Here is a 12,214-nt window from a genome sequence, read left to right as displayed (position 1 = left end):
CTAAGACCCATTCATTTTCCTTTTGAAATCATTCATCGTCTCAGCTTCCAACACCCTCGAAGGCAGCGAGTTCCAGATCATTTGATGCGTAAAAAAGTACTTCATGTTCACCCTGCATCTCTTCCCCATAACCTTGGATCTGTGCCCCCTCATCTTTGTACCATCAACTAATGGGAACAGCTATTCTTTATCTACCTTACCAAAACCTATCATAATCTTCCATACCTCTCATCAAATCTCACCTCGATTCCTTTACTCCAAGGGAAAAAAACTCAGCTTCTCCAATCCAACCTTGTAGCTAAAATCCCTCATCCCTGGAACCATTCTGTAAATCTCCTCTGCATCCTCTAAAGGACCGTCACATCCTTCCTGAAGTTACCCAAATTTGGACACAACATTCTAGTTGTGGCCTAACCAGGACTTTATAAAGGTTCAGCATAACTTCCCTTCTTTTGTACACAATATCTCTATTAATGAAGCCCAAGATTCCACATGCTTTGCTAACTACTCTCCCAATATGCCCTGTTACCTTCAACGGTCTATGCACATGAACCCCCAGGTCCCTCTGTCCCTGTACACTCTTTAGAACTATGCTATTTAGTCTGTATTGTCTCTCCCTATCCCTTCTGCCAAAATGCATTGCCTCACACTTCTCTGTATTAAATCCCATCTGTCACTTGTCTGCCCATTCTGCTAGCCTATCTCTGTCCTGTTGGTATCATCCTCACCATCTGACACACCTCCAAGTTTATCATTGACAAATTTTGAAATTTTACTCTGTATTTCAATGTCCAAGTCACATGAAACAAAAGAAATCAGTGTTCCTAGCACTGAGCCTTGGGGAACATCACTGTCTACCATCTTCCAGTCTGGAAAATAACCATTTACCACAATTCGCTGTTTTCTGTCCTTAAACAATTTTTTTTTAACCAAAGCTAACACTGACCCGCCTATTCCATGAGCCTTCATTTTGTTAAAAAGCTTTTTACGTGGTACCTGGTCAGACACTTCCTTAAAATCTATATAGACAACATCCATGATCTTATTAAGTGGCAAAGCAGGATCGAGGGGCCGAATGGCCTACTCCTGCTTCTATTTCTTATATTCTTATGACTTTTTGTTCAGCAATCTTCTCTGTTACTTCAGCAAAATATTCAACTACATTAGTCAAGAATGATTTACCTTTTACAAATTTGTTCTGGCTCTCCTCAATTATCTCAAAACTCTCCAAGTGACCGATCATTTTTTCCCTGATTGTTGTTTCTAAAGCCTTATCCACCCGTGATGTTAAACTGACCAGCCTGCAGTTATTAGGAATGTCCTTACAATCGTTCTTGAATCAGGGTGTCCCATTTGCCTCTCTTCAATCCTCTGCCACCTCCCCTGTATCTACGGAAGATTGGAAGATTATGACAAGCCTTTCTTCTATCTCCACCCCAACTTCCTTTAGCAACCTGGGGTGCAAGCCATCCCAACCAAGCAACTTATCCACTTTAAGCATAGTCAGCCTTTCCAGTACATTCTGCCCATCAGTTTTCACCTCATCCATTATCTCTACTTCTACCAAAATTTTGTCAGCATCCTCTTCCTTGGTAAACACTGATACAAAGTACTCAAAGTATTCTAGCCTTACCCTGCACCTCTAAGAATATATCACCCTCTTTGTCCCTAAGAGGCCCTACCCCACCTCTTATGACCCACTTACTATTTACATGCCAGTAGAAGATTTTTGTGTTCCCTTTTATGTTAACTGCCATTCTATTCTCATATTCTGTCTTTGCCAGTTTAATTTTCCTCTTCACCTTCCCTCTCAACATATTGTATTTGACCTGATTCTCACTTGAAGAATTCACATGACATACATCATCCACCCTCTTATTTTTGCTTCTTCATTTTATCCATCGCCTTCATCATCCAAGGAGCCCTGGCTTTGGCTCCCCTACCTTTTACTCTTGTTGGAATGTACCTAGCCTGTACCTGAAACAACATCTCCTTAAAGATCACTCATTGTTCTGTTACAGTTTCCCCTATCAAGCTACTTAAGATTTTTCCTTACTTGTCTCCATTACTAATCTAAACCTTATGATACAATGATCACTCTTACTCAAGTGTTCCACCACAAAGTTGGTCCACTTGGCCCACTTCATTCCCTAGCACCAGATCCAGCAATGCTTCCTTCCTAGCTGGACAAAGAACATACTGGTCAAGGCAGTTCTCCTGAAAACATTTCAGAAATTCCTCCCCCTCTTTTCCCTTTACTCAAACATTATCCCAATCGATATTTGGGTAATTAAAGTCACACAATGTCACCACTCTACAGTTCTTGCACGATTCTATGATTTCCCTGCAGATTTGCTCCTCTATCTCTTTATATTTGGAGATCTATAGAATACCCGCAGTAAGGTGATCATACCCATTTTGTTTTTCAACTCTAACCAAATGGATTGTCTTTGCCCCCACAAGGACATCCCCCCTTTCCAACACTACAGTGTTTTCCTTAATCAGTACTGCCACCCCATCTTCCTTTTTCTCTTCCCTTTCTTTTCCGGTCATCTTGCTGTTGAGCTGAATTCAAAACCAGAAATTGGACAAGCAATCTGAAAGCACAGAGGCTTTTCAGAGGGGGCAGAGAGGTAGGGATGGGTATTATTGGCCTACAAGGAAGCTGACCCAGCATCTGCAATAATGTTGTCCAGTGCAGTATGTATATGTGGATGAACAGGAGCCAAAGATAGCACTTTGGGAAATCCTGTGGTGACGCTGTGGGAGTGAGTGGGAAGAGATGCTATTCTCTAGATATCCTCTGTCTATAGTCAGTAAGGTAGCAGCAGAACCACGCAATGGCAGGCCCCTGTAACTGGACAACGGAAGATAGGCATTGGAAGAGGTCAGTGTAGTGTGTTTAACATTTTGATGTCAAAGAGGACCAGGAGGGATAATGCACCATATCCCCAAATACAATGCAGGTCATGAACTTCAACTTGTCCAAACCTCCACTGCCGGCATCCTCACCAAAGTCATGCTCCTCCATCATGCCTATCTTTGCTGACCTCCATTGGCTCTCCATTCACCAATAATTACAATTAATTAGCATCGTTGGGCAATAACTAGGAATTCCTTCTTCTCTCAAGATCTAATTTTTTTTTATATCACATGTGCCAACAGTGCAATTTATAGGGTAACAACTCTGAAAAGAACTACATCCTGGCATCTAACCTAACTCTTCATGGTTTCACCAAATTTCAATCATATTCCCTCTAAGTTTATGTTTCTTTCTTTTAATTCATTCTTGGGATGTGGATGTCACTGACAAGACCAGAATTTATTGCCCATCCCTAATTGCCGTTGAGAAGGTGGTAGCGAGCCGCCTTCTTGAACCGCTGTAGTCCAGCTGGTGTAGGTGCACCCACAGAGCTGTTAGGAAAGGAGTTCCAGGATTTTGACCCAGCAACAGTGGCGGCACAGTGGCGCAGTGGTTAGCACCGCAGCCTCACAGCTCCAGGAACCCGGGTTCGATTCCGGGTACTGCCTGTGCGGAGTTTGCAAGTTCTCCCTGTGTCTGCGTGGGTTTCCTCCGGGTACTCCGGTTTCCTCCCACATGCCAAAGACTTGCAGGTTGATAGGCTAATTGGCCATTATAAATTGCCCCTAGTATAGGTAGGTGGTAGGGAAATATATAGGGACAGGTGGGGATGTGGTAGGAATATGGGATTAGTGTTGGATTAGTATAAATGGGTGGTTGATGGTCGGCACAGACTCGGTGGGCCGAAGGGCCTGTTTCAGTGCTGTATCTCTAAACTAAACTAAACTAAACAGTGAAAGAAGGGTGATCTATTTCCAAGTCAGGATGGTGAATGATTTGGAGGGGAACTTACAAGTGGTGGTGTTTCCATGTGCCTGATGCCCTTGCTCTTCTATGTGGTTGAGTTTGCGGGTTTGGAAGCTGCTGTGGAAGGAGTCTTGACGAGTTTCTGTAGTGCATCTTGCACTGCTGCACTGTGCACTGATGGTGGAGGAAGTGAATGTTTAAAGTCGTGGATGGGGTGCCGATCAAGCGAGCTGCTTTGTCCTGGATGGTGTTGAGCTTTTTGAGGGTTGTTGGAGCTGCACTCATCCAGCCAAGTGGAGAGTATTCCATCACAATGGTGGACAGGCTTTGGGGAGTAAGGAGATGAGTTACTTTTTACAGAATTCCCAGCCTCTAACCTGCTCTTGTAGCCACAGTATTTACATGGCTGGTCCAGTTAAACTTTCTAGTCAATGGCAACCTCCAGGATGGTGTTGGAGGTGATTCAGTGATGGTAGTACTGTTGAATGTGAAGGGGAGATGGTTAGATTCTCTATTGTTGGAGATGGTCTTTGCCTAGCACTTGTGTTGCATGAATGTCACTTGCTACTTATCAACCCAAGCCTGAATGTTGTTCAGATCTTGTTGCATGCGGGCACAGACTGCTTCAGTATCTGAGGAGTTGCGAACATCCCCACTTCTGACTTTATGTTGGAGGGAAGATCATTGATGAAGCAGCTGAAGATGCCTGGGCCTAGGACAATACCCTGAGGAACTCCTGCAGTCCTGGAGCTGAGATGATTGGCCTCCAATAACCACAACCATCTTCCTTTGAGCTAGATATGACTCCAGCCAGTGGAGAGTTTCTTCTCCCGATTCCCAATGACTTCAATTTTGCTAGGGCTCCTAGCACCTTGTAAATGTCAATGTTCAAAGAGACTTGGGTGTACTTGTACAAGGAAGGCAGAAAGTTAACATGCAGATACATCAAACAATTAGGAAGGCAAATGGCATGTTGGCCTTTATTGCATGGGGATTGGACTACAGGAATAAGGAAGTATTGCTACAATTGTGCAGGGTTTTGGTGGGACCACATCTGGGGTATTGCGTGCAGTTTTGGTCTTCACATTTAAGAAAGGATATACTTGCATTGGGGCGAAGGTTCACTAGATTGGTCCCTGGGATGAGGGGGTTATCCTATGATGAGAGGTTAAGTAAATTGGGCCTGTATTCTCTGGAGTTTAGAAGAATGAGAGGTGATCTCATTAAAACATATAACATTCTAAAGGCTCTGGATAGGGTAGACACAGAAATTATTTCCATTGGTCAGGGAATCTAAAACACAGGGGCAGAATCTTAGGACAAGCGGCCAATCATTCAGGACTGAGATGAGGAGAAATTACTACATTCAAATCTTTGGAATTCTCTAACCCAGAGGGTTTGTGGATGCTCCATCGTTGAATACATCTAAGGCTCAGTAGATAGATTTTTGGCCTCTCATGGAATCAAGGTATATGATGAGCAGGCAGGAAAGTGGAGTTGAATCCCAAGATCAGCCATGATGGTTTTAAATGGCGGAGCAGACTCGATAGACCACATGGTTTACTCCTGCTCCGAATTCTTGTGTTCTTGAGGCTACACTCGGTCAAGTGCTGTCTTGATGTCAAGGGCAACCACTCTCCTCTCACCTCCGGAATTCAGCTCTTTTGTCAATGTTTGGACCAAGGTGGTCAGGAGTCGAGTGGCCCTGGCATAACCCAAACTGAGTATCGGTGAGTAGGTTGTTGCTGACTAAGTGCTGCTTGATAGCACTGTTGATGACACCTTCCATCACTTTGCTGAAGACCGAGAGTAGACTGATGGGGCAGTAATTGGCCGGATTTGATTTATCCTGCTTTTTGTGTACAGGACATACCTGGGCAATTTTCCACATTGCCGGGTAGATGCCAGTGCTGCAGCTGTACTGGAACAGCTTGGCTAGTGGCACAGCTAGTTCTGGAACACAAGTCTTCAGTACTGCAGCTGGGATATTGTCAGGGCCCATAGCCTTTGCTGTGCCTTCAGGCGTTTCTTGATAGCATGTGAAGTGAAACGAATTGTCTGAAGACTGGCATCTATGATGGTGGGGACCTCAAGGGGAGGGCGAGATGGATCATCCACTCGGCACTTCTAGCTGAAGATGGCTGCAAGTACTTCAGCCTGGTCTTTTGCACTGATGTGTTGGGCTCCCTCATCATTGAGGATGGAGGTGTTTTTGGAGCCTCCTTCTGTTTGTTGTTTAATTGTCCACCACCATTCATAACTGGATGTGTCAGGACTGCAGAGCTTTGATCTGATCCATTGGATGGCGATCGCTCGACTGACTACAGCATGCTGCTTCTGCAAAGTAAATGGGTTATAATTGCATCTTAGGCAGCAGCAGCATGTTATTCTCTGGATGGAAAAGAAAATTGGGCACATTCAATTCTGATTGAATGCTGCCACCCAAGACATACTTATGCCCCAATAACTCTTGGACTCTGTCCTCATAACTAAGAACACTTAAGATTTTGCATCCCAGCCAGCCTCCCTGGTACCCTTTCAAAGCCTTGATATCCTCATGCGCCAGAACTAAAACTTAATTGGACCAGCCACATAAATACAGTGGTTACAAGAGCCGGTCAGAGGCTTGGAATTCTGCAGCAAGTAACTCGCCTCCTTGACACAACTAACCATGTACGACCTGAAGAAGATACTGGGTGTTTGAAATGGAAAGAGCTCCATTCCCTAGCACGACTACTATGAACGCAAAATCCACAGTAATATGCACACTGGTGAGACCCTAGTGCACAGCTGAGCAATTTACTGGTCAGCATTTGGAGCACTGACAATACATTACCGACTGCAAAAATTATGCCCTTAAAGAGTGAATCCCATTACAAACAGAAATACACAGACATTACAACATGGAAGCTCAATCCAATGAGTCCGTGTTGGCATTTACCCTCCATGTGAGCAAATTGGTGCTAATCATATTTACCTACCCTGTTTCTGTCTCCCTTCATCTACCTACCAAAATAACCCTGAATGTTGTCATAATTTCTGCATTAATCACTAACCCTGCAAGTGATTATTAGACTCACAACTCATGTGACGTGTAAACAGCCCGATAGCTCATCCAGCCCAACCAATGAATTTCCTGTGAAGCATGTGACAACATACAACAGACATCTATCAACATCATGTTAGTACTACTCATTCATTAGTTTGTTTTTCATTTTATATAGACCATAATAATAACGCATCATATACAAGCAACAGCTCATGATGGTGCAATTAAAAAAGCTAGAAAACAGATTCCCAAAATTTGGTAAAGCCACTATTTGATGTGACACTAAAGCAGGTCCTAGGATTGATCACTGGTCAGTGTTAACTGTTCGCAGATAAGGCAACAGGGGGATAATGCAATGAAATCTGGAAATAAGATGCCTGTATCAGTAAAAATGACCATGAAGTTGTCAGAACCTTGTAAAAACCCAATTGGCTCAGAAATATCCTTTAGGGAGGGAAACCTGCCATCCTTACACAATCTGGCCTGTATGTGACTCCAGTACCACAGCTCTTAACTGCTCTGTCAAGTGGTTTATCAAACCACCACATTGTATCACCACCTCCTTGGGGCAACTGGGGGCAGGTAATAAATAGAGCTTTATCAGTGACGACCACATCCCGAGAATGAATCTAAAAAGGTATTATTAATTAGAAAAAAAACTGTGACTCGAAGTTGAATTCCCCAAGAGATTCAATTCCACAATCCCGAGAAGTATCTGTATTGGGGCCTCAACTATTCACCATATTTAGTAACACCTTAGATAATGGGATAGAAAGCCATATGTCTAAATTTGCCAATGACAGAAAGATAAGTGGCATTGTAAGCAGGGTAGATGGATAATAATATTACTAAGATATATTGATAGGTTAAATGAATTTGCCACAGTTTTGAACATGGATATAGTTTGCTGTTCATTGGCATCATCTTCTTCCCAGAAGGTGCTGTCCTTACAGATTCTGAATCGGTCAACTGCATCGAATCCATTATATCTGTCATCCATTTTCTTCTCTGCTTCACTGTCATAGGTTTTCCGTCGATCTTTCCTTCCAATAATTGTCGCTGTTGACCTTATGCTCTAATGAGGTGACCGAAGTATTGTATCTTTCTCTGATGTTATGCACTAATTTCCTCTTTTCTCCAGCCACTTCTAGCATTTGCTCATTAGTTTTGGTGTCTGCGTAGGATATGCGGAACATTCTCCGATATGTCCACATCTCTAACGCATTCAGCTCATCAATAGTCTCTTCGTTTGTTGTCCATGTCTCCAAGGCATGAGCTGATAAGCGGCAAGTAACGTTCGCATCATACAAGTGCCAGGCAATGACCATCTTAAACAAGAGAGAAACTAACCATCTCCCCTTGTCGTTCAATGGCATTACCATTGCTGAATCCCCCACTAACATCCTGGGGATCACCATTCACCAGCAACTGAACTGGACCAGCCACACAAATACTGTAGCTACAAGAGCAGGTCAGAGGTTGGGAATTCTGCGGCAAGTAACTCACCTCCTGTCTCCCCAATGCCTGTCCACCATCTACAAGGCACAAGTCAGGGGTGTGATGGAATACTCTCCACTTGCCTGAATGGGTGCAACTTCAACAACACTCAAGAAGCTCGGCACCATCCAGGACAAAGCAGCCCGCTTGATTGGCACCCCATCTATCACCTTCAACACTCATTTACCACTGACGGACAGTGGCAGCAGCATTCACCATGTACAAGATGCACTGCAGCAACTCACCAATCCCACTTCAACAGCACCTTCCAAACCCGCGACCCTCCACCACCTAGAAGGACAAAGGCAGCAGATTCATGGGAACATCACCAGCTGCAAGTTCCCCTCCAAGCCATACACCATCCTGACTTGCAACTATATCGCCGTTCCTTCACTGTTGCTGGGTCAAAATCCTGGAACTCTCTTCCCAGCAGCACTGTGGGTGTACCTGCACCCCAAGGACTGCAACAGTTCAAGAAGGCAGCTCACCACCACTTTCTCAAGGGCAATTAGGGAAGGGAAATAAATGCTGGCATAGCCAGCGATGGCCACATCCCACGAACGAATATTTTAAAAAATGACAAAATGTAGCACCTCAGCATTCTTTTCCTAAGATTCAGGGTCAGTTTCTTTGATGTTAACAAGTCCTTCATTCTGACAATGCTGGTCTTGGCTATCTCAATTCTCCTTCGGATCTCACAATCAGATGTCCCATCATCGTGATAAACTGTTCAAGGTAAATCTTTTCACTAGTTCCAGGACTTGTCCATTTACTTCAATTTTCATTTCTGGGGTTTGGTCTCCGGTCATCACCAGAGTCTTTTTTAGATTAGATTAGATTAGAGATACAGCACTGAAACAGGCCCTTCGGCCCACCGAGTCTGTGCCGACCATCAACCACCCATTTATACTAATCCTACACTAATCCCATATTCCTACCAAACATCCCCACCTGCCCCTGTATTTCCCTACCACCTACCTATACTAGTGACAATTTATAATGGCCAATTTACCTACCAACCTGCAAGTCTTTTGGCTTGTGGGAGGAAACCAGAGCACCCGGAGAAAACCCACGCAGACACAGGGAGAAATTGCAAACTCCACACAGGCAGTACCCAGAATCGAACCCAGGTCCCTGGAGCTGTGAGGCTGCGGTGCTAACCACTGCGCCACTGGTTTTCTTCACATTCATTCTTAATCCATATTCCACACTCCTTGCATTCACTTTGTTCACAATTTCCTGTAGTACCTCTTCTAACTCTGCAACAGTGCAGTGTCATCTGCGTATCTCAAGTTGTTATTGTTCAAACCTCCAATATTGCAACCTGGTAGATGTTCTAGGTCTCTAAAGACTGCTTCAGTATACCGGTTGAACAGTTTTGGGGACATAAACACATCCCTGACACACTCCTCTTTTGATTGGAAACAATCTGTCAAGTCGTTATCAAGTCTCATCACCGGTGATTGCTTCCAATATAGATTCTGAATTGTCCCTTTAACACTTCTGTCAATTTCTAGTTTGTTTAAGCACTCCATCATTTTTTGATGGTAGACTCTGGCAAATGTCTTCTCAAAGCCTATAAAGCGGATTTCAATGTAGGAAAATTTGAGGTCATCCACTTTGGACCTTAAAAGGATACAATATGGTAATTCCTAAATGGTGAAATGCTAGAAGCGCAGCTTCAAGGTCCAGGTACATAGGTCAGTAAAATTACATGAACATGTCATGAACAACAACAGAAAATAATCAAAAAGGCTAATGGAATGCTGGTCTTTCTGTCTCGAGGACTAGAATGCAAGGGGTAGAAGTCATGCTTCAGTTATACAAAGCCCTTGTTAGATCACACCCGAAATACTGTGAGCAGTTCTGGGTACCACACTTGGGAAGGATATATTAGCCTTGAAAGGAGTAGAGTTACCAAAATGATACCTGGACTCCAAAGGTTAAATTACGAGGAGCGATTACATATTATAGAGCCTTATTCCCAAAAACTTAGACAGTTAAGGGGTGATTTGATCCAAGTTTTCAAGACATTATGGGGAACAGGTAGGGTAGATAGAGAGAAACTATTTCCGCTGGTTGGGAATTATAGGACTGGAGGGCATAGTCTAAAAGTTACAGCCAAACCTTGCAGGGGTGAAATGAGGAAACACTTCTACACAAAAAGGGTGGAAGAAGTTTGGAACTCTCTTCCACAAATGGCAATTGATGATAGATCAATTGTTAATTTTAAAACAGTGATTGATAGTTTTTTGTTATCCAAAGGTATTGAAGGATGTGGGTCAAAGGCATTAGGTCGCAGATCAGGCATGATCTCACTGAATGGTGGAACAGACTTGAGGGGCTAAATGGCCTCCTCTAATTCTTACGCGGGGCCAGAGCATCTGCCTGCTTCAAGTGGGTGGTCATGTAGTATGAAAATCACATGAAATACACAGGATCCCGACTGCAGTTCCAAGGTATTGAGGTGTGGAGATCACGCCACACAAACTCCATACGTTTGTACCAGTTGTTGAACAGAATAACCAGCAAGCCTTAAAGGAACCACTGGTAATTGTTTGTTTTTTGATGGGGCTAAGGGGAGCCACGATAATGCCAGGCTTCAAGAATTCCAAGTGAAGAGGAAAGTTCTTATTCTCTTTGGTTGACCTAATTGTAGTTTTCAAGATTATTAAAGAGATCAAGAAGATTGATCCAGATCTGTCAGATGTAGTTGACCTTGGCCAGGGTAGTGTGTGTGCTAGAATTAGTTTGAATATTCTTGGGCCAAGGAGGAGTAGGGGAAACATCTACCAAGAGAGTGGTGAGCTTGCAAGTTTCTAATTCCAAGGTTTAGATCTCAGTGAGATTCCCCTCCCATTCCCCACCCAAGGAATAGATAAATATTAACAAATCATCTCCAGGTGCCTAAACTGGCCATCATTGTGGGGAGTGATGGGGAGAAAATAAAAGGATGTACATGGTGGGGTGGGCAGAAGAGAAAACGGAAACATCTAAAACTGACCAACCCTTGTTGAATCCTAACCATAACCCTTACCTGTTACCACCTGTGTCGCCATGGCAGCATTCCCTTGTTGTAGCGCGGATGTTGGTACCACAATCCCCTGGGAGTTGACAGCGTTGTTTATTGTCAGAGAGTCTGGAGAGCTCTGCAGTAAAAAGAAATAATAAAAGAGGTGTGAGGGTGAATGGTGGTTTGCATCTGCAGCTTTACACAGGAGGCCCAGTCAACATCCCAGAGAAACTTCTATCGAAACCATAACGGATCATCATACCAGATGGTTTAAGAAAATGCATGCAGGACTGCTGCAGTAAACCACAGATCTCCAATAATTGATGATTAGCTATGAACCAGACCAAAAGATTGGGGCTCCATGTTTTAACTGCTGTGCTGCAATGCCAGGTCAGCTTGTTCATGTGCAGCACTGCAGTTTCTGGGCGCATTGGGCTCCAATTTGGGTTAGGTCAGTCTTACTGACAACATTAGGTTAAGTGGGATTCAATGAGTTGGGTCCGAGGAGTCAATTTGAGAATAAATGGCCACTGGTCTTGCTCACACTAATGTAATGGAGAAAATGTTGATTTGTCTATCATTTCCAAGTCCTGATTTTTATCTCAGGCTGGGGTTTTGAGAGTGCAGGGACTGAAAGTGTGAGCCCTGATACACTGATAATGAGTCCCCCAAAGAGCTTGGGGAAATGTGAGGCTCAATGATGCCATTTAAATTAGGCCCCCTTTTCTCCGGACAGGGTGGGCTGCCCATACATGAATTCAGGCAAGTTAAAAGAAAAGACCAGCTTGCATTTATATAGCAACTTTCATGGCCTCAGGACATCTCA

The 12,214-nt window shown here is 43.7% G+C and overlaps 1 protein-coding gene across 9 annotated transcripts in view; it reads right to left on the bottom strand.

Moving 5' to 3' along the window:
• pknox2 (pbx/knotted 1 homeobox 2) overlaps nt 1-12,214 on the bottom strand; it is a 435,336-nt gene that overhangs the window by 62,611 nt on the left and 360,511 nt on the right. For all 9 annotated transcript variants that reach the window (XM_068053838.1, XM_068053847.1, XM_068053843.1 and 6 more), the window contains exon 7: nt 11,413-11,524. In XM_068053838.1, coding sequence (XP_067909939.1) covers nt 11,413-11,524 — 112 coding nt within the window. The remainder of the gene's footprint in view (nt 1-11,412; nt 11,525-12,214) is intronic.

This window comes from Heterodontus francisci, chromosome 22 (genome assembly GCF_036365525.1).
Source record: "Heterodontus francisci isolate sHetFra1 chromosome 22, sHetFra1.hap1, whole genome shotgun sequence".
NCBI lineage: Eukaryota > Metazoa > Chordata > Chondrichthyes > Heterodontiformes > Heterodontidae > Heterodontus > Heterodontus francisci.
The sequence above is the reverse complement of the archived record's forward strand: the minus strand, read 5'-3'. Positions and strand labels throughout refer to the sequence as shown.